Here is a 23,250-nt window from a genome sequence, read left to right on the forward strand (position 1 = left end):
GTGGGCCGCCTTATTGAAGAACGTATCGCAGTGACAATCCGGCTAATCGTCGAACCGCCGCATTTCAAAACGCCCCTGTTTTTGAAAACGGCTAGCCGTAATGTAATACGGCGGATTATACGATCTGACTACGACATCTATATAAAGTAAGCTAGAAAATATCCAAGAAAAATCACTCTGAATTTGTCAAATTTGTTTCGAATCAGGCCTTATATTGATCTTATCACTACGTAATTTCGTTAAGGCAAATATTAAGGCAAGCCCGGCTTTTGGGCTTGTATGGAAGTACCGCCACTGCTGACATAACTGGGTCTCTGACAGTTAACTAAAGCCTTATAATTACTGTGTCTGTAATCTTCACATCTATATCACATCGCACACATAATATGAAATAAAGAAGGTATCATTTCCGTACACGGCGGGAAGAAGTTGATAACTCGAGATATTCTACCGAAGAAATATGAACTTAAAATTAAATTACATAAGGTTCAAATTTCTTCAATTTTTTCCCGACAGATATCAACTTCTTCCCGCCGTGTAGGGATTTAAAATGGGACATAATAGATAGTCGGACCAAGCCAACTCAAACGTAATGACAAAGTGAGGACCGTCATCATTAATGTAAAATTTATATGAAAATAAGTAGGATGTTTATGACACTCCCTCATTTCGTTCTATTCAAGTGTCGGTGTAAAGTCAGAGGGACGGCCGGTTAGTTAGTCGGACTGTACTTTGCCGTCAGGTCATTTTATTTTAGTACTATGTAACAAAATTATCCAATTAGATAAAACCTGATTTACTATCGTGTACGTGTTTACCGTCCGCTCCGTTTATCTTAATACGTAAACCTAACCTAACCTTATACCTAAACATAAGTGTAATCTCGTCCGCAGCAATATATTTCTTGTGATTCGGACGTTGTGTCGCAATAATGTCACCTGGTAGCCTACTTCGCTTACGGCGGGAAGGAACTGAATGCCGGTGTTCATTTCATAATAGAGCTGTATTTATTACCCGACTACGGCAACGCAAAAGGAGGGTTATGATTTTGACCGGTATGTATGTGGGTATGTATGTATGTATGTATGTATGTTCATCTGTTCCCTCATAACTTCTAAAGTACTTATTATAATTTAACAAACGATGTGTCATTCGAATCGTCTTAATCGTCCGCTGGTTATAGGCTATATGGCGTCACAAAAAAATTAACACTGCGCCCTCTAGAGGTCATAAAGTCACGAACCAAAAAACTAAAATTAAGTAATGATGATGTGTTATACATCATTGGAAAGAGCTCAAATAGCACATTTCAAATATATAAATATTGTTAGCTTTTGCACCCGGCTTTGCTTGCATGCGCCAGATAAAACATTAATTTATCGGTTAGGTGATTCGAACTCTGAATCTACAAGCGCTCGACGCTCTGGATTCTATCCGCGTGTTACGCGACTACGGCGATACAAGAAGGTTTTTGCAAAAGAAATTTGTTTGGCCGCTATACATGGTGATTTTTTAATGTCCTGCAACATTTTATAACGTCAATAGGTATAGAAGTCCTGATCAGCCAAAATGTATGAAACAGTCAATTTTTTTACAAGATACGTACGCGTTCCGAAGCCGGGCGTCTTCGGCGCCATCGTACTAAAATTGTCGGGCGTAGCCCGACGTACGCGTTCCAGAGCCGGGCGCCTTCGGCGCCTTCATACTAAAAGAGTCGGGCGGAGCCCGACGTACGCGTTCCAAAGCCGGGCGCCTTCGGCGCCCTCATACCAAAAGAGTCGGGCGTAGCCCGACATACGCGTTCCAAAGCCGGGCGCCTTCGGCGCCCTCATACTAAAAGAGTCGGGCGGAGCCCGACGTACGCGTTCCAAAGCCGGGCGCCTTCGGCGCCCTCATACTAAAAGTGTCGGGCGTAGCCCGACGTACGCGTTCCAAAGCCGGGCGCCTTCGGCGCCCTCATACTAAAAGAGTCGGGCGTAGCCCGACATACGCGTTCCAAAGCCGGGCGCCTTCGGCGCCCTCATACTAAAAGAGTCGGGCGTAGCCCGACATCATCATCATATCAGCCCTTTATCGCCCACTGCTGAGCATAGGCCTCTCTTCTAGTACGCCACTTGTCCCGGTCCTGAGCTAATCTCATCCAGCAGTGACCCGCAATTTTCCGGATGTCGTCCACCCAACGAGCCAACGGACGCCAGGCGCTTCTTTCATTTGAAAGCGGCCACCATTCTGTTAACATTTTAGTCCACCTGCCATCACTCTGCCTAGCCCGATATACGCGTTCCAAAGCCGGGCGCCTTCGGCGCCCTCACACTAAAAGTGTCGGGCGTAGCCCGACGTACGCGTTCCGTACGCGTTCCAAAGCCGGGCGCCTACGGCGCCCCCATACTAAAAGAGTCGGGCGTAGCCCGACATACGCGTTCCAAAGCCGGACGCCTTCGGCGCCCTCATACTAAAAGAGTCGGGCGTAGCCCGACATACGCGTTCCATAGCCGGGCGCCTTCGGCGCCCTCATACTAAAAGTGTCGGGCGTAGCCCGACGTACGCGTTCCAAAGCCGGGCGCCTTCGGTGCCCTCATACTAAAAGAGTCGGGCGTAGCCCGACATACGCGTTCCAAAGCCGGGCGCCTTCGGCGCCCTCACACTAAAAGTGTCGGGAGTAGCCCGACGTACGCGTTCCAGAGCCGGGCGCCTTCGGCGCCCTCATACTAAAAGAGTCGGGGGTACCCCGACGTACGCGCTCCAAAACCGGGCGCCTTCGGCGCCCTCATACTAAAAGTGTCGAGCGTAACCCGACGTACGCGGTCCAAAGACGGCCGCCATCGGCGCCCTCATAGGCACTAAAGGAGTCGCGCGTAGCCCGATATAGGCGGCGCTCTGCGTGTATTTCTGTACTGAGGACGCCCTCGCAAAAGTAATATAAAGTGACTTCAAAAAGTTAGTAACGAAATTATGACCCCAAAATTAATTAAATAAAAAATAAGTTCAAAAACTAAAACCCGACTACTGCAAATCGCGCTCTAAAAAGTATGAAACAAGATAGAATTCTTATCTAAAATTATCAAGCAGAAAATATTATATATGTTACCATTGTTTTTATATATAAATACAACGTAATATAATTTACTGAATTTTTTATATATTTACAGAGATTCTGAGGTTAGCCGTGGTCGTATGCCACATTACTTTTATTTTAAGTTTATAATCGTAATTTTAGATAAGAATTCTATCTTGTTTCATACTTTTTAGAGCGCGATTTGCAGTAGTCGGGTTTTAGTTTTTGAACTTATTTTTTTTTTGATATGAAACGAAATGATTGAAATGAATTTATTTGACACAACAATCTTAAGATTAACAGATATTAAATACCTATTCGACATAGTTTTGTATATAACTTGTTGTCTCAAAGAGGATACCACTCAGCATGTGTCGGAGCTGACATCGTGTTTAGCTGTTTATTACTTTTTATGGTATTTTAATCTGATGATTTCATGACGTAGACTTTATAAAATACATCATCATCATTAGAAAATTTAACAAATTCCGATATGTACTAATTACTTCCAGAGGATTTTTCGTATAAAACAGGATAGTACTGTATGGTTAGTATTTTGGATAGCAAAGTGGTCACCTAAGCAAGGTACTTTCAGACCGGGGGCTGGTTTTTGTGGTTTAGAGAGATAAGATTCTAGGAACTATATGTTATCATTAAGTTGTTTTGAGAAAAAAATCATTGATGAAATACAAAGGTATGTTACTCCACGGGAAAATTCACAAAGGAAATGAAGAAAGCACGCGACACAGCAAAGATAAAACAATACGAAATGAGGACATGATGAGCTCCACGCGGGGATCGATACATGCTAATGTGTCCCACAGCTCTGTATATCTATATTGTCTCGGCTCGGTCTCACGTCTCAATTGAATGGAAACCTGCGCTAATGCTGTCTCTGTAATAGCATTGTGGTGGAACCATTTTGACTAAACATAGTGTTTTTACACGACTAAGGGTCGGAGGCACCAAACTTTTCGTATCGTTAAAGAGTTTGCTAAATTTTTATGTATGGAAAGTTTCATAGTAAATAAAGTGCCGGGGCGCGCCGGCTGACGTTGATTAGTGCCAGTTGCACCAACCACCTTTGACAGACTGATCATCGTCAGCCGGCGCGCCCCGCGCCTTTACTATGAAACTTTCCATACATAAAAATTTAGCGAACTCTTTAACGTTCGTAACAGTTTGGTGCAACCGACCCTTAGTCTGTCAAATATGGTTGGTGCAACGGGCCCTAAGAGAGGTAGTTTTTCGTGTGTATAGTGTATATTATCTGTGTGGAATTGTATATATTTTTTGGCACTTTATGCAGTTTAAAGGCTTGGCCACATACAGAGCGCGACGCAGCGCCGCGTCCGCGCCGCGTCCACGCCGCGCGACCGCGGCACATGCTAACAGGTTACCGACGTCAAACAGACTGCGTCCCGCCGGTATCACGCCCCGCTTCTGTCGCGCCCCGCGCCGCGCGGCCCCTTGCGTCCGCGCGGCGCGTGCGCAGCGCTGCGCCGAGCGAACGCGGCGGCCCGCCGCGTCGCGCAAGGTCACATCAGTAGGATCGGACGTTAGGCAGCGAGCGGTGCGCCGCGTTCCCGCGCGGCCGCGCCGCGTTCACGCGCGCCTTGAGGGCGTGTTGAGAGCGTGAGGCCGGCGCGATCGGCGCGCGCCCTGTTTGACCAGGCTTCGCGTCGGCATCACGCGGCGCGGACGCGGCGCTGCGTCGCGCTCTGTGTGTGGCCAAGCCTTAAACGTCTTAAGTCATTTAACTCTTAAGGACCACTTGCACCATTCACTAACCCGGGGTTAACCGGGTAAACCTGGATTTACCATGGTTACCAGTATAATTTGACACTGGGTTAACGGTTTAACCAGTTAACCCCGGGTTAATGGGGTGGTGCAAGTGGCGCTAAGAAACTTAACTCGCCGACCCAATAATGGATCAAAGAGAATCAAAATTCCAATTAAAATTAGAATATCCTGGCAATTAAGGTATTAATCTGCGTGTGTTGTCCATTCTCTATTGTATGTATAAATGCATACTTACTGTAGAATATATACATATGAGTCATAAAATTATCAGTTGTGATTTAAAGTCATATCACGCTTTACAATCATTTGCATCGTATACAAATTGACTGGGTTATTGCGTGCTATTTTTAAAGCATATTCCGTACACTCGTAAACATACAAAACGCATACAATGCTACAGTTAAACAAAGCGAGTACGTGTATACCAAAAAGGGCAGTGTAACAAAAGCTCTGACTGGACCGTGCTGCCATTTATAACATTTTTCAAGCGCATCAATTTTATTTAACCAGTGTAAGCGTGGATTTCAGTAAGGGTGGGTATACCATCTGTCCAACGTCATTGCGGCTCACACTCTCATGATACTCATAAAGCAAAATGTGAGACAAAATACACATTGGACCAAGAAATTGGTCAGGTGTAGTACCACCCTTATACAGTCGCCATCAATTATATTGGAGCGGCCGAGGTGCTCAAAAATATCTGAACACGCACTCCAACGTTCTGAAAATAGAGACGTATTTAGATATTTGTTAGCGCCTTGGCCGCTCTGATATATTTGTTGACAACGGCACATAGTTGTCACAGATCTCGAGGTTCCACTTTTGACTGGTTCCACTGAGGCAGTGGGACCAGCGATGATAATAATCGCCATAGCTGGCTAAAGGCATACTGTCTTTTTGCCCAGGCCGGAAAAGTCACATTTCCATTAAAGTCAGAAACGGACGTAAGCCCTTTTAGGTCATTTTACTTTATGCGGTGTTTTTGGTATACTGCAGTGTGAATCACCGGACAGTTGAAATACACTAAGTGAATTTAAACATTTGGACACATAGTAGTTCTAGTTGTTAATTTTGAATCCATTTTGGCAATGGAATGCTGTGGTGAATACAGAAAGCTTCTAGTTTCCATATTGTTTCATGGTTGTTAATTGTTATTGAATTAGTTGAGGGAACGTGGTTTCCATATACTTTGTTTTTGAACTAGTTTGAACAATCTTACTTGCCCGTATCCTTAGAAGTTCTTGTGACATTTAAATGAGAAATGATACGTTAAAAGCTATTTGTAGTTCTTGCCTAAAAAAAATTGATATTTCATACATTTTGCTGGTCTGATGTTGAAATTTCCTATGGGAGAGTCAATTTTTTTTCCGCGTTTTCGGGGTTGGTCCCACAGTAAAAGTTGCTCAGTATGACCTAAACAATAATGGGTCTCTTTCTTTGCCTTCCGTTCTGATACATACTGTAGTATCGCATGATATTTTTTCTAATAAACCTAGTAATTTAGCACAAAATCCCGCCTCCAAACGCCTCTGCAATGAATTTTGCGGCGTGAACCGTGACCGATTGAATGCTCGCACGCGATACTATAGCGATCATGGTCGTTTTATCGAGATTTATCACAATTTTATCGGACGAGAGGGATATTAATCATAAAATACATGGCGGTAACGTAATGGTAATCAGATTGTGCATGACAAGATCCGTATATGATAATTGTGGCTTGTCAGCACAGAAGGGTCCCTATGCTTCTGAGCAATAAGGTCGTTTCCATCTGAAATTCCAACAGAAATTCTGATAATTTAAAATAAAAGAAAGGAAAGTACGAGAATTGACGGTCTAATGTATTATCAAAACGATGCATGCTTGTATTTTATGGAATCTGAGACAATTGCGGTTTTACCGTAAGTTTAAACTTTTTGAGACTCGCCTTCTGCTATGAGAAAACCAGGAATCACTAGAATAGATCGCCACAAGGAGTGCCAGATAACCTAACATTTATTGAAATCTTTCTATTCGCTTTAGTCTAAAACTGGTGACAGTGTCAAAGAAACGAATCTAAGCAGGTTTTCAGCTTATTTACTGCGAACACTTACTGATTAACTTTGAGATTAATCACGTTTTGCGATCGCCAACCCTCCGGTATAAGATGCCTTATTAGGCAGGGATCTTATTTTGGTAGCTCCTTTGTGCCATGAAATGTTATGATGAAACATTGTTTGTGCCTTAATTGGCATGTCCCTTTCTTTGGTATTGTGTTTGATATATCTAGTATTACCGCTGTAGTCTCTTCTCATAGCTCAACAATCTCAACATATTAAATAATATGTGAATCTATATATAAAAAGACACATTTTCACCGTACGCTGCTAAGCTAAATTTATTTCAACCGTTTTTAGGGTTCCGTACCCAAAGGGTAAAACGGGACCCTATTACTAAGACTCTGCTGTCCGTCCGTCCGTCCGTCTGTCACCAAGCTGTATCTCACGAACCGTGATAGCTAGACACTTGAAATTTTCACAGATGATGTATTTCTGTTGCCGCTATAACAACAAATAATAAAAACAGAATAAAATAAAGAATTAAGTGGGGCTCCCATACAACAAACGTGATTTTTGACCGAAGTTAAGCAACGTCGGGCGGGGTCAGTACTTGGATGGGTGACTGTTTTTTTGCCGTTTTTTGCATTATGGTACGGAACCCTTCGTGCGCGAGTCCGACTCGCACTTTCCCGGTTTTACAAAACTGTTTTAAGGTAAACTAGCGACCCGCCCTGGCTTCGCACGGGTTCACTTCACCTAGTAACAGAGAAAAGCGTCTTACTGTTTTTTTTACGCTAAGTATAGGTACGCAATATTGTCTACTCTGCATACTTCCATTATCACATAAATGCGTGTTTTTGAACGCCCATAAATTGAAAACCTGGCGCTCCGGGCGCTCGTTTCGTTTACATAAATTAACTGATAAAAACAAGCACTTGGCTTCTTTGTGCTCGAACTAATTAACTCCTTTGTAACGAGGCACTGACGTCGAATTTGTACCCGGCTTATTAAAATTTAAAACCGAGAACTTAGATGGAGAAAAAGATCAATTCGCATTTTATGCTATGACATTGTCGCTCATTATAGTAGTCATGTTGTTGTTGATTGTTAATTAACAAAGCATAGGTAGTCATCTGAATGACTAAATAGAATTTCATTTTAAGTAGGTGTAGGTATCTACAGGTGATAGTCATCACTCGATCATCAGTATCATTACATTCATCACGTTAGTAAATTTTGCTAGGATTTATGAAATTTCCATATCAAAATATTATTCATTTAACTCAAACCAAAGTATCTTGTTGGAAATCGTATAGTATATACCCTTTACATGTATAGACTTAATATAAACTGGCAACACCTATACTCTATGCTACCGTTCTATAACTCTGTCCGGTTTGTCTTTGATTTCCTCCATTGAATATGTAAGCTCTGCATAAGTTAATCCTAATTCCATTTTAATTATAAACCATGTGACTGGTTTTTATTCTTATTTCATCGTCCATTGACATGAACAAAATGTAGTATAATTTGTGGTAAATTAAAACTACTATTTTGTTGAGCACAAGAAATATTTTATTTCTGACGACATCAATCCTTCGCCGCACTCCTATACGCCGAGCCCTGCGCTTACATCTTGCTCATTATATCTGCATTATGTCGATGCGTGTTAAAATCACCAAGTCCCCAGAATTAATACACTCATTTTACATTTATTCCATTCTGTCATAAATAAAATATTCCCATTTTGCGACGTCTACGCAATTTTTATATGAATCGTAAATATCATTCACATAGCTGGTCTACTTGTTCATAGGCAGAATTTACAGCGAGCTGCAAAATTGCATGGACACATTATGAATGAATTCATTCATTAAGTAGCCATGCAATTTTGCAACTTGATGTACACGACTGCACGTACCAACTTTTACTTTAAGGGTTTAAGGTATATCCGACGACCGAACTATTATCTTTCCAACGCCTGTCCTTCAGATTCCAAAAATATCTAAGTTTCAATGCATTTGACGCTGACAGCTGATATTCTACACCCGCATTATATACGAATGTTAAATACCTAGCATGTCAGTATAACCTCCAAGGTAGGTCATCGCCCGCTTTTAGGATCAATATTTTTCGCTTGGACGCAACCGGCAGCTGTTCTTGTTAACTTCTTTTTTTACTTACAAGCCTCTTAAAGATGTTTCGTATAAGATGCCCCAGGGAGAAATAAGTCGGATACTGCCAAATGCGAAGTGAATTTTCGCAATAATAAGCTTAGGAAAGGGTAGGAAAGAGGCAAAATATATTTAGAGGTTTCTGAAAGTGGACGTTTTATTTTTGAAGAAAATAGAATTTGTGCTTGTCGCAGGTATCCAAAAAAAACTTCAAATAATTGATTCCGTGCTAAGCCCTAGTTTCCAAAATTGGCATCCACGTCTAAAATATTCCGAAACCTCTTACATTTTTGTATGGGAATAGAAAATTTCCATTTCCTCAATTAAAGTTACCCTTGTTTCCTTTGAAATTTTCTAGACCAGTGTTTTTCTAACTGAGGGTGGTGGAAGCCTCTACCAGCTGTAAGGCATTACATAAGCGAAACATTTTTATGTACATACTAAGGGGGTCGCATCATGACAAATATTGAAAAACACTGTTCTAGACCTTTTCTAACTTTTTAGAAACTTTCCGCAGCTTGCACATATGTATAGGTAGCCGGTATTTCCCGCTTTGTAACAAAAATCGTCCACTTCGGACGCAGTCTTAACGCAGAGTTGATAAACAGTAATAAGTCCATGTAACAGAATTACACAGACAGACGTACAACAACGACATGGACAAAACATCCAACAACAAGAGCGCACAGGTTTTGACGCAACGTATACGAGTGAAGACTGCCAATTTGACACTTAATAATTTCACGTCATATGCTATGAAACCGAAACCGCTATTAGTTTTCTATTTCATATTTTAATAGCTAAAAACTTTACGGCCCCACTCACTATACGTGTGGTACTGCGTTTACGACTGACATTTGATCTAGTATTAAGGATTAGCGCTAAGCACTCGAATAACACGCCTCGTAAACGGGGCACTAACTCGGAGTAATCATCCGGTTTACGGCCCCGTAATAAGTCCAGGCTAAACTAACATTACTCGGTAGAAGCAAGGACTGAAAAACCGCAAAAGACCGGTAACCTAAAATAAAGGTATCAATTGAGTAGGTATCCAACAGTAATGGTACCCAAATAAAACGGCAAAATACTAGTACTTAAAATAAAGGTATCAATTGAATAGGTATCCAACAGAAACGGTACCCGAATCAAACGGCAAAATAGCAGTATCTAAAAAAAAGGTATCAATAGAATAGGTATCCAACAGTAAGGGTACCCAAATAAAACGGCAAAATACCAGTATCTAATATAAAGGTATCAATTAAAAAGGTATCAAATAGTAACGGTACCCGAATAAATAAAATTCAAACGGTACCGTTAACGCTAACGGTCTTCAGTAGGTAAAGGACCTTATGCCTTTTGTAATAAGGTCTTTGTTGTTTTATAGCTTTTCAGGACTGCGGACTTAGAAAATGATAACTGTTTTGGAATCCAACATGTCTGCCATGTACTTTGACATAAAAGTCGACATAGTGCCGAGTCATCATTTTTGAATTCTGCACACCCTAAAACCTATAAAACGACACACATGATGACTTTTATGTCAAAGTGCACGTCAGACATCTTGGATTCCAAATTTGTCATCATTTTTTAATTCTGCACTCCCTGAAACCTACAAAACGACACCCATGATGACTTTTATGTCAAAGTGCACGTCAGACATCTTGGATTCCAAAATTGTCATCATTTTTGAATTCTGCACTCTCTGAAACCTATAAAACGACACCCATGATGACTTTTATGTCAATGATGATGATGATGATGATGATGATGATGATGATGATGATGACAATATAATTCACAAACAATCAGATTTGGGATCCGTGTACCTAGTGAAAAGTGAGAGGGAGACACGCGTTACCTCCCGCTCTCGCGAGTGACCGCTTTGAATTGAGGTATCAGATCAAACGCTATAAGTTTTTTTTATTTAAGGGTACCGTTTGGATGGTAGCCTACATTTAACGGTACCGTTTGGGCTAAAGCTTATTTGGATACCTAAAGTATTGATATCAATATGGAATGCTAGTTTAACGGTCGGGTACCTATAAAAAAACACCTAAAGGTACTTTTATTTAACGGTACCGTTTGAACGGAAGCTTGTTTGGATACGGGTACCGATTGATATTCGGACCGAAATGCTACTTTTTACGGTCGGGTACCTTTAAAAAGACCGGTCAAAACCGTTTTTAACGGTACCTTTTCAGTCCCTGGGTAGAAGTTCGTTGAAAAGGAAGCTTTATATACTGAAAGCGAGAAAATGAAAAAATATGAAATTAATGAATGATGAGTGATGTGGAGAAAAAGTATCATGGTGTTTCATATCAGTCAAATGACAAAGGTGTCACATAGCTGCTAGACAGACGGGTACCACTGCCTAGAAAAGAAAATAAGGGCGATGCATGAATACGTTGTTACAAATCTCGATGTCACAGTTTTATTGATTTGCTGTAGATAAGGCGACGTGAGTTCAGGTCGCAAACTCGCAATCTTTTTTTATTGTCCAAAAGCTTGGCTCCTGAATCCCGTGGCCAATTTCAGTGAAATCGAAAACCTCAAAAACTTTAAACTCCACATTTAAAATGATCCTCTATCTTATCTATCACCACAAATGAAACTAATTTGACCTTTTCTTCCGTAGCGATCTCAACAGCAACACCCAATTCGTGGTTGGTCTCGCATTATGTACACTCGGCGCCATCGCCTCTCCAGAAATGGCGAGAGATTTGGCATCAGAAGTCGAGCGACTGATCAAGAGTCCAAACGCGTACATCAAGAAGAAGGCAGCATTATGTGCGTTCCGCATTATAAGAAGAGTACCAGATTTGATGGAGATGTTCCTACCGGCTACGAGGAGTTTGTTGACGGAGAAGAACCATGGTAAGATTTATGGTAACTCATAATAATCCCTCTGGGCTGTCTTGAGTTACGAGAGATGTCCTTAGGACAGAGACCCGTTGTCAAGTAAACTTGTGCAGATAAATGTTGAGCGTTTGGTCGACATACTGAACCCTTGTTTCTAAACCACGGAATTTACGATGACTTATTTTATCAAAGTTAGTATTTTGTATGGATCAGATTCACTACTTAACGAAAAATAATAAATAATTCAATGATATAAAATATTTATTGGAAGCTACGGTATAGAAGCAACCGGCAGACACTTTGAATTAATATCAAATATTTCAAAAATCGTTGTTTTTAACCGTTAGGTTGTCTCATACTCCAATAACAAATTGTAGATATATTTTTGCCTAGTAAACTAAAATACGGCTAAGAATTTACTCCGCATTCGTCCCGTGTTACGCGAATAAAATCATGTTTGCTAGGTAATAAAACCAGAAACCGCGAAATTCAGCGGAGCGTGCCCATTTGGATAAAAAGCTATCGTTCAGTGTCTCGAGGGGCCTAGACTGGCCTTGGCCCTACTTATAGATATAGGGAAAGATATGTCAGTCTTTCTTACATTGTGTTATCTTTCAATAAGATATAGAAAATAATGGCTGCATATTATAGCGCTGTCTCGCTCACACACACGCGGATCCGCATCGGTGTGATAACAGCGTGACAATACGTAGGTTCTTCCAATATATTGTCTTTGATCGTTGGCATAACCAGTATTGTTTTGCCTTAACTCTTATAGACTTGATGATAAACAAAACTTGGCGTTTTAGTATATCCTCCTAAGGCCCAGCCATACAAATGAAAAATCCAGAATTCGCCACTGAAATTTGAACCTTTAGTGCGGGCATTGAGTTGATTTTGGATTTGGTTGAAAAAAGAACGAAACAAAACAAATGCGACTCTGTTCCAATTGAATATGATTTAAATTTCATCGATCTGAATAAGTACTATATATAGGACCTTGAGTCGTCAGTAATTTGCCATTTTAGTGGGCAAGTCAACATATTGAACTAAGTGCTAATTGTTGCAATTAGTACCAATAAAAGTAGCAATTCTATTAAAATAGATGACGAAACTGATGTCATCAAAGAATTGACAGTTGGTCACAAAAATATCCGCTGTTCGTAAAGTTGGTTAATGTCAATGTCATGGTTAATGTCAAATGTCTATGAAAATAATGATATTACCTCAATTTGTTCTATACAATAGGTGCAAAGTTAACTTAGACAGTCTCTAGGCTAAGGGCTGATTTAGACGGCGCGCGAACTCGCATGCGATTTTAGTTACAATGCGGACTGTTGATTAAGTCCAATTCAAATTAACCAATCAAACCCGCAATGTAATAAAACCCGCATGCGAATTGTCGCATCATCTAAATGAGCCCTAAGTAGAAAGTATATTTGACAGCGACGACCTTATAAGTCCTAAGTTTTGAAATATTTAATTAGACAAAACTTTCAATGACACTTTACGAAACTTGAACATAAATCCTATTAATGAATCCCTTTAATTTCGGCCTCAAACAAAAAACTAAATCGAGACTTACCGATACCAAAGGATTTCCGAGACCAAATTGTTGTCGAATTTATTTTCTAATTGAATTTGCTTGGCTAAAGTACCGAAGCAAAATACCTACTCGAATCGGCTATTTCGCTTGAATGTTTCCAAAGATGATTAAATTATTGAAACGCTGGGAAAATGATAATGGCTTTGATTTTAGTCCCGAAACAAGCTTTTTAATATCGGGATTCCTCTTTATTTATACAGTCAAGAAAAATTGTTCATTCAAGCTTTTATCTTTTTATTCCTTTCCATTTTCTGCTATGATTTCTTATTTAAAAAAAATGAAATTTCAATTCCTTATCAAAGAAATTTCGTCCGATAGCGTAAACGATAAACCAAAGTATCTTCATCTTTCATTTATCTCTATGCATACAATGGAAGGGTCAAAATTACTCTGGTTAAATGTTATCAATGTGTCAACAGGTGTCCTTATCACGGGTGTGACGCTCATCACAGAGATGTGCGAAAACAGTCCCGACACACTCAACCACTTCAAAAAGGTAAGAACAACTTTTATTTTGAACATTAATTGACCCCTACGGTCGATATTATAGAGTATAATTTAGAGTGACACTTTGTGAACGTAATTTTAGTTAAGTAGATCACGTACATATTTACAGATCGCTGGCCCAATACTACAGGGTTCTATGTTTCACTTTTATCGTACTGAAATTTGAACATTGTTACAGTGACATTAAGTCGAATTTCAACTATCTTGAAAATGTAACATAGAACCCTGTAATATTGGGCCAGCGTGATGTTACAAACAGGATACATACACTCATATATAAATCGTAGGGTGACAATCGAAAAACACCAAGTCATATTGAATGTCTAACTTGCTTTAATACTACACAAAATGGTACTTCCGAACGGTTTAATTGCCATATTAGAGGTATATACTAGTATTAGCTGTATAGTATATGTAGAAAAATGGATACATATGTTAAGACAACCACTGTTCCACCATCCACACTGTTAACTGACTTTTCGTAAACCTTATTGCTAACGTTATAAGGCCCACAGCTGTTCAGTTCAGTATTGTTGTTAGTAAATAGATAGGCATCAGATGTCTTCAACCGAAAGGCAATTTTAGTCTCAAATTCGTATAATGAAAGGAGAAAGTCTCGCCGCCGGCTCTCGCAATGCACGTACAAATTATCATTATTTTTCCTTGTTACCGCCTTTCATGACGCAATCCGGGTCGGCCTAATTGTTGACGTTTGTTTTGATAAAATCAGGCATCCTTTTATATAATCTAGTATGATCGATTAAGGATTTCTTAAGGCAGAAATGCCAGTGAACCGACTCAGCGTAAATAGGTCGCAGCGAGGCGAGGTGATCATTTGAACACGTCTATCATAATCATAGGCTAATCTTCTGTATAGGTATACCATGAATCTAGTATATATCTGGATCTGGCATGAAAGTTGGGGGGAAGTGACCGAACAGGATAGTCTTATGTATCTTTCAGTAGGAGTAGCAGCGAAAGAGCTATTATTGTTTGTCATTGTCACAGTCTCACATTTTATTTGTTCCCCACCGTAAATTTAATATGGATTATGGTGGGCAACAAATAAATTAGTCCAATCATAGTGTCGCATTGCGTATGTTTTGTCCCTCACGGAGGCACGCGTATACCACTTCTACATATAGGATCCTACCTTCTATGAGGTATACACACTTCAGATTTAGGTAATTGGTGATACTTTAGATATGTTGTATGCCGATTTTCCGCATTGCCATTAACATGTTAACATTTATGGTTACAATTACCTACAGTCTTCGACAATATTGAACACCTACATGATGTCAACAGTGTCTGACTGTCTGACTCACACAGCTGTCTTTGTTCTAAAAATGTGTTTATAAATCCCCGATCCTAAAATGACAATTCGATTGGTCAATCTACACAACACTGATTGAACAACTAAACCACAGAATAAATAATAGAAGGTACAGAAGACTCACTCTGTAACAAAACGCGTCTGTTACGATCAGGACAGATATAGCCGCTAGGTGGCGACAAAATTCCCCAAAATTGGGGTGCGAACGGATGTACTTTTAGCTATTACCTGTAGCAAAGCGACAAAATCGCGGAGTGAGCCACGCCTGACTAAACTATCATTAAAGTAGGCATCTGGGATAAACAATGAAATAAAGAATAAAAAAAAATGACATCAGCGTAAGAGCAGTTACATTTTTAATGGTGTTTTATTGATTTGTTTTGCAATATCAATTTAGTAGAAACATGTACAGTGACAACACGGGATTGTTATGTCAGTTAGGGTTCTTGCTAAATTGGAAATTCTATAGCGTACCAAGTACTGAACAACAAATTTAGCTAGGTTCTAAATGGCGCAACAATCACGGAGCGTGATAACGTTTGGCAAATAAGAATTCTTCTTCTCTGCCGTATCCCCATTGCTGAGAGACGTGACAACTGTGGACACTTCACCAGTGCTCTCCAAGCCACTCTATCTTGGGCCCGGTGTATGCTAGCCCTCTCTGACGTTATCCAGACCAGTAAAGAGACGCACAGACGAAACCCGCACGGGCGAACCTGTAACTGGACGTTGTACTGTCTAAAGTGGCCCACAGATCACCAGTTCGCCGACGATATCAGCCTGTCAGTTGTTCAGAACTGTCTCCTTTTGCGATTAACTGACAGGCTGATATCTTCCGGCGAACTGGTAATCTGTGGGCCCCTTTAGACAGTACAAGGTCCAGTTACAGTTTTTGCCTAACCGTGCGTTAATCGTCGCCAATCCGGTTGCCAATACGGTCGTTAAACTGATCGATGTGGTTTGACAGGTTCGCGATCCGATAGGCGTGAAAATCTCGAGCAAACTGTTACTCAATACCTAACTGTGCTTTAGATACCTATCTTGTTAATTGTCCTATTGGGTATGGAATAATACAGTAAGCAAGTTTACGGCACCAACCCGCATCAAATCAAAGCCACGATTCAATTCAATAACACCAATTCACCAATGTAATGTAATATCAGGTACATGCTGTAAATGATGCAATCTAAAAATAGACTGCGTGTTATCTGTGAAAAGTACACAGCAGTGCGTCCCACGTTGATATCAACAAATAAAATGGATTTTCTACTCTTTGGAGAACTGGCGGTTTATTAATATCTACGCTATTAGTGGCATAGCCGTAGGTAAACGCGTGACGTCATTTTTAAGCTGCCTATGTGAATGACCTGTGAAACTAAAGGTCACTGAGGAGTTTCGTAGTATCGATTTTCACATCAAATCGTAGTAAATTTTCGCTAATCGAGTATAATTTTGATGCAACATGATAAAATTAGATAAGACTACTACCTAAATGAAATTCGAATAAATATGTACGTATGTATGTATGTACCGTAACAAGCCCCGTTTTAAAATTAAATTCCAGTAAGTAGGGATCATAATTAGAGATTTATTAAAATTGCCATAGACCGTATTATAATTTTGTCCTCAAAAGTTTACGTAAGAATATAAAATTATTTTCTTTGATCTTTTTTGATGTCTGGAGGTCGACTTAAATACATGTAATAAGAATCTCTGCCATCCCTAGTAACATTATGTAAATACATTTTATGTCTTACTGACGCACCGTTTCATATGTATATTCCTTATCTTATTTTATTTCGTTTCATATGTATATATGTGTATTCCTTGCGTCATTAATTTTCCCTTTCTGATTCTATTTTCTAAATCCCAAAATGTTAGCTTTAATTTTCTTGCGGTATTGTTAAAATTTCTGTTTAAGAATGTCTTTTAGGCCGTTGTTAACAATTTATCAGTGATGTAACGTATATTTAAAACAGAACTGAAGCGTTCAATTCAATTTGCTCTAAATTTTTATTTAGTATGTACCAAACGAATAGTTAAAGTAGGTAATGTAGCCTTACAAAATTAGCATGAAATCATATGTGATGTTCCACGGCAAAAGGTACCTTATAGCGGCTGGCGCTTACGTCGCATAGCGCCGCAATAATATTGGAGCGGCGTTAATAATAGCGTAAGCGCCAACCGCCATAAGGTACCTTTACCCGTGGGACGTCACATATACTCTTGTTTATACACAAAGCGTTACCCAAGTATCAGCTCATCTATCTCGGCCGGTCAACTTTTCCACTTCGAAATCCCGGCATACCATACTTGCCCGAAACATAGAGAAAAAAATACATAGAGTGCTCACTCCATACATCAGTTTTAGTACCAAAACGACTAGTTTTTTTCGAAGTCGACATCTAGCATCGAATAGCTGAATTATCAGTACTGCTACTTAACAATACATGTTGCAACGACAGATAAAGCATATTTCAGCTCATATCTGCTATAACCAGATTAGAGTCTGTACACTCTAACCGGAACTCTATTTTCAACTGCTTATGCTTTTAATATTAGTTGTAAATTGTTGTTCAATACAATTTTCGTGAGTCGCTACACTAGAGAATTCTAGTATCAAGTAGCGGGTTCTGATAATTCCGCTACTCGATGCTAGATGTCGGCTGCGAAAATAATAGTCCTTTTTGGTACCAAAACTGATGGAGTTAGTACTCTACTATATTTCTCTATGCCCGAAATATACTTAGTTGTAGAACGCTCGATTGTACTAGCTCGGGTCTCTTGTTACTTTAATAGAACTTGCACGGCCTGTTTACCAGACTTATTTGTTTGAAAACTTTACGACGGCGACGGCTCTCAGGCTTTAAGCTGGCTTGTATAATTTTATATATTTGACACAGTTTCGAGGGTGTAATTTAGTGAGATTGTAATAGGGGAGGGTGAGCTCTGGGTAAGTGGTCCAGAACCCCCAAGATCTACCTACTTAAAAATTCAAAAATGCTTACGGCTAACTACGAGCATAGATAGGGTCGTGGTTTCTGCCACTATGGAGTGAGAATAGATATCCAAATATTTAAAGTAGGACGCCAGGATACTATACTCATCAAACGTATGACATATCCAAATGAAAATACAAATTTATTTACTAAATACTTTTATTCACTTTACATCACAATAAGACCTGCTGCGGCCTCGAGACTTAACATTTAAATTACGTACCGTAACTATTACTAATTAAATTTAACTTAAGTACATCTCAGGCATATTTGGGCCTGTAATACACACAAAATCCTACATAGGAATTGCAGGTTTCATATTAATAATAGAATTTACCATGTAGAAAGTTCACGTTAAAAAGAAATTCAGACTTAAATATTGTTTATCCTTTCCAGCAAAGGAACACAGTCACTAATGTAAATATAAGTTTTTAACTCACAGTTTTATCGAATAAACACTTCACCTCGAGTCCAAAAATTAAGTGGAGAAGACGGCTTCCCCTCTAGCATGGTGCGACACCACCCTAGATCTTCCAAAAGCCATAGGGCCAAGAGCCAAGGGAAGAGATAGGCCCAGCCAAAAGACAGGCCTAGCCAAAGGACTGGCCTAGCCAAAAGGACCCTAGAAACAAAGAGAATGTTCTAGGTTTTAGAGAGGTTATGTTATAAAAAGTTATATTTATATTTAATTGGGACAACGCGCGATTTAGCTTGCGGAAATAATGAGATTAAAAAAATCCTTACCGGTTTCTAAGCCGAGTCCCTTATATTAGACACCAGACGTGGCGACGTAGGCCCACGCGGTGAAACAAGATGATGTCTCATCTTTGTCAAGGAATTGCTGGAAATTCACACCAAAACACGACATTAGCTAATTGCAATTGACAATAAACCACTTCGCTTTTCCTTCCGTATATTTAGAAAGTGTGGACAACTCACCAAGTTGGTTTGAAAGAGGTGAAAAGGTTATGCCGCCATTACCGGCGCATAGGAAGCTAGGTTAATCATATTTTGGGCCAAGCTGGAACAAAATATATCAACGATTAAAACATTGAACACCGAATTTAACCGAGTTTTAGGAAATATAATCTTTAAATAAAATACATACCCCATGAATTAATTGCCGACCTGATGTACAAATTACGTCTTACATCTTGTCACGGAATATCCCAGTAATCAAGCGAAAAATCAAATGGCAAAAGCCACAGACAAAGTGGTGAATGGAAAACCTCCCATTCAATGACATCGCAACTGACCGGATCCAATTTACAGAAAACCGAAGTCACCAAAAATAAAAAGAATTACTAATTTCGAAAGCTAAAAATAAGGACATTATTTATAACTACGAATTGCAAAATATAAAAGAACACATACCAAATGTTTATTCATAAATACTCTTTATGTATGACTGATTGTCTGTGCAAAACCACAGACAACAAACCAACTGTCATTGACAGACGTCAATGTTTACTGCGACAGTAATAAACAACACCGATTCAACCCGCTTTACCAAGTTAAAGCTATTTCCACGTAGTATTTCCATGTTACAATATATTTCAATTGTGAAGTGTGTAAACTCCAAAGAAAACAAGGTATTTATGTCCCAGCACAATGCAGGAACGAACAATGGATGCGCTAAATGCGACGATTTATAGATGATTGATGACCTACCATTCCGGTAAGTTTTATCCTCTAAATATAGCCAAAAGCGTATATGTGAGGATTAAAAACAACATTTCTGGTCTCCGATTTTGACCTATCTACTCTAATACTCGTGTAGAACGTATATTAACCACCAAATTCTTATCAAACAAACATCTACTTTTCTAACCTATAAAGTATCTATCTACAATAACATTCAGACGTTTATAACACTGGGTGGCTACCCTAAAGTGTTACAGTTCATCTTTAGTTGGGTTAAAAAAAATTTTTTTTTTTTTGGAAAAAAAAATTTTTTTTTTAATTTATACGTCTAATATGAAGTTACACCTTAACCTACCAAACTTAACCACGAGAACACAGATAATCCGTAAAGAAAACACCTTATGACAAAAATTATACCTATGACTTGGTGAATGGCCAATTCAACCAAGGAAAACTAACAACTAATTTTGATCCGGGTCTACTTATTCCTAGTGAACACTTACCTAAATCTAGAAGATGATGTCAAAGACGGCAACCCGAGAAAAAAAAACTTTCCCTTTATTAAAGAAATTGCCTATCACCGACAAAGGTGGAACTAAGTAAAGAGCTGCATCATCTAGCCAATACACAATTCCTAAATCGACAAACAAAAGTTTGGTCATAGTACAGAGTTTATTGAGAACGTAGTCTCGTTTCACGATTTAATAATGTTTTATAGAGTAGTCCCACTTAAGGGTTTATAAGTAAAGTAAGTTTCTGTAGTTTATTCAGATTATTTACTGTTTTATGTCTTTATAAGGACATATCAAAGATTAAGATTGGTCCGTATGCATCCGGTACCAATATATATAGAATCAAATACATGGAACAATTACCCGGTCTGATGAAAACAAGCTTGCGCCAGGCTGCATTCAGTTCAGTAGGTAAGTTCAGTATTTTGTATCATATAGGATATTTCAAATTTAAATATTGAGCCAACAAGTGAAAAGACGAGTACCGCTACGAAGACGGCTCGGCTTCACCAGGACGTACAATATCTTTTATATGAAAGTTACCTAGAAGTTTTCCTTCTAAGGATTTTAAAGAGTATACAAGAGGACTTAATTTTTTATGAATGACACACTTGTCATAACGGGGCGCTAATTTAGCGGAGAAATGTTTTGCTGCATTTGACAATGGGAAACATCTTTTATAAACGATTTGTCCTTCTTCTAGTTCTACGTGACGCTTCCTCATGTTGTAATACCTAGCGTTACGTTCATGGGAGGCGATCAACGAGTTACGCACTTTTTGATATATAGTTTTAAGCTCTTTAAGTTTTTCAGAAAACTCACCGCTGGTATCTAATTCGAGCGCGTTTTGATCTATAGGACCTTCACTATTATAAAGAGAACCATCTAGAATCATCTGACGACCATGTGTTAGAAAATACGGTGTATTTTTAGTTACTTCGTGACGAGCTGTATTTAATGCACATTGTATTTCCGATATGTTCTTATCCCAGTTACGGTGATCAGAACGCACGTATGAAGCAATAGTTCTTACAAGTTCACGGTTCACTCGTTCCGTTTGATTCGTCTGAGGATGATATCTAGGGTTATAGAAAATATGAGGGACATTATATTTGGACATTAAGTCTCGAAAGTCTTTTGAAGTAAATTGAACACCATTGTCGCAGAATATATATTTAGGAACCCCATGTATCAGGAATATCCCTTTTTCCATACACTTAACTATAGCTTTCGCAGTTATGTTGCGTAGTGGAAACAAAGTCACATACTTACTGAAATAATCAGCACATACAAAAAGATACTGATTTCTCAAATAAGACGGAGGAAAGGGACCAAGTATATCACAAGATATGGCTTCGCCTGGTGACGATATACGTCGGGGATTACCCATCAAGCCAGGACGAGCTAAATTAACAGGTTTATAAGTTTTACAAATTTCACAAGAATCGACGTATTCTTTCACGTCTTGAAACAACGTAGGCCAATAATATAAGTCCGCTATTTTGGAATGGGTTTTAGCCACGCCAAAATGACCGGCAGTAGGATCATCATGATACTTATTTAAGATTTCATTTCGATGCTCATAAGGGAGTACCAGCTTCCAGTCAAATTGAGCTGTCAGACGATACTTATTCTTAGAGTAACGGAAAAGTTTATCATTTTCAATTTTAAAGTTGGGAAAGAGAGAAGGTTTTTCAGATACCTTTTTATATACATCAAGATACCAAGGGTCTTGAATAGTAACAGAATTTATAGAACTGACCTGAATACGAGAAAGACAGTCAGGTATGACATGTTCTTTGCCCTTCCGATGAATAATTTCAAAGTTAAATTGACTTTATATTAAAAGTCCTATCCGTTTTGTAAATAATCTCCCTAACAATACGAGATTCGTTAGGAGATTGAAAGTCATCATCCGAACCAGACGACGCAGAAGAGCCTTGCTCATTCAACCGATCCAATAAAGAAGTAATTAACGTTTTCAACAGAAGTACCGCTTCGGTCTCCTGAGGCAACCGTGAAATACGACACAATAGATATTTGCAACGCGAGGATAGCCTGTCGATCGCCGCTGCTGATAATTCTCCTTTTGCTTCTAACTCTATCTCCTCTACCTTATGCTGACAGAGTTCTAATTCGGAAGCTTCATTACTTATTACCAAGTCCTGGAACTTCAGACTACCCTTTTTGGCTAAATCTGCAGTTTGTTTCAAAGCTTGACACAGACTGGATCTACGTGAGATGGGATTAACCGGAAGTCTGCGAATCGCTAATTCATGTGACATTTCGTCTTTATGTAAATGGGTGATTTTACAACCAGCTTTTATGAAATCCATTTTTCAAGATTGATATGTAATATCAGAAGTAAGTCAGTATAGAGTTATAATATTTTAAAGATAAGTTAAAATTTTATTAGATTTTAACAGTTTTTAAGTATTTTAGAATATTGAGAAAATCTCTTTAAGTATAGCTAATTATTTAGCGTATAAAGTATAGCTTTATTTATAAGTTGGTTAAATTAATAAGTTTAACCTCCAACACAAACAACACTTTCAAACAATAACTTGCAATTCCCTTTACATATAAAAACCTTAATACTAAAATATTTCTAAAATGTTTCACTTGGAAATGTCATACTCCATAGGCCATACGTTGGGCACGCCACTGTAATAGGGGAGGGTGAGCTCTGGGTAAGTGGTCCAGAACCCCCAAGATC

At 39.2% G+C, this 23,250-nt stretch overlaps 1 protein-coding gene across 1 annotated transcript in view; it reads left to right on the forward strand.

Moving 5' to 3' along the window:
• LOC134665013 (AP-1 complex subunit gamma-1) overlaps positions 1–23,250 on the forward strand; it is a 57,148-nt gene that overhangs the window by 17,395 nt on the left and 16,503 nt on the right. Inside the window, exons 5-6 of the mRNA XM_063521783.1 lie at positions 11,707–11,945; positions 13,956–14,032. Of these exons, the coding sequence (XP_063377853.1) occupies positions 11,707–11,945; positions 13,956–14,032 (316 nt within the window). The remainder of the gene's footprint in view (positions 1–11,706; positions 11,946–13,955; positions 14,033–23,250) is intronic.

This window comes from Cydia fagiglandana, chromosome 6 (assembly GCF_963556715.1).
Source record: "Cydia fagiglandana chromosome 6, ilCydFagi1.1, whole genome shotgun sequence".
Classification (NCBI taxonomy): Eukaryota; Metazoa; Arthropoda; class Insecta; order Lepidoptera; family Tortricidae; genus Cydia; species Cydia fagiglandana.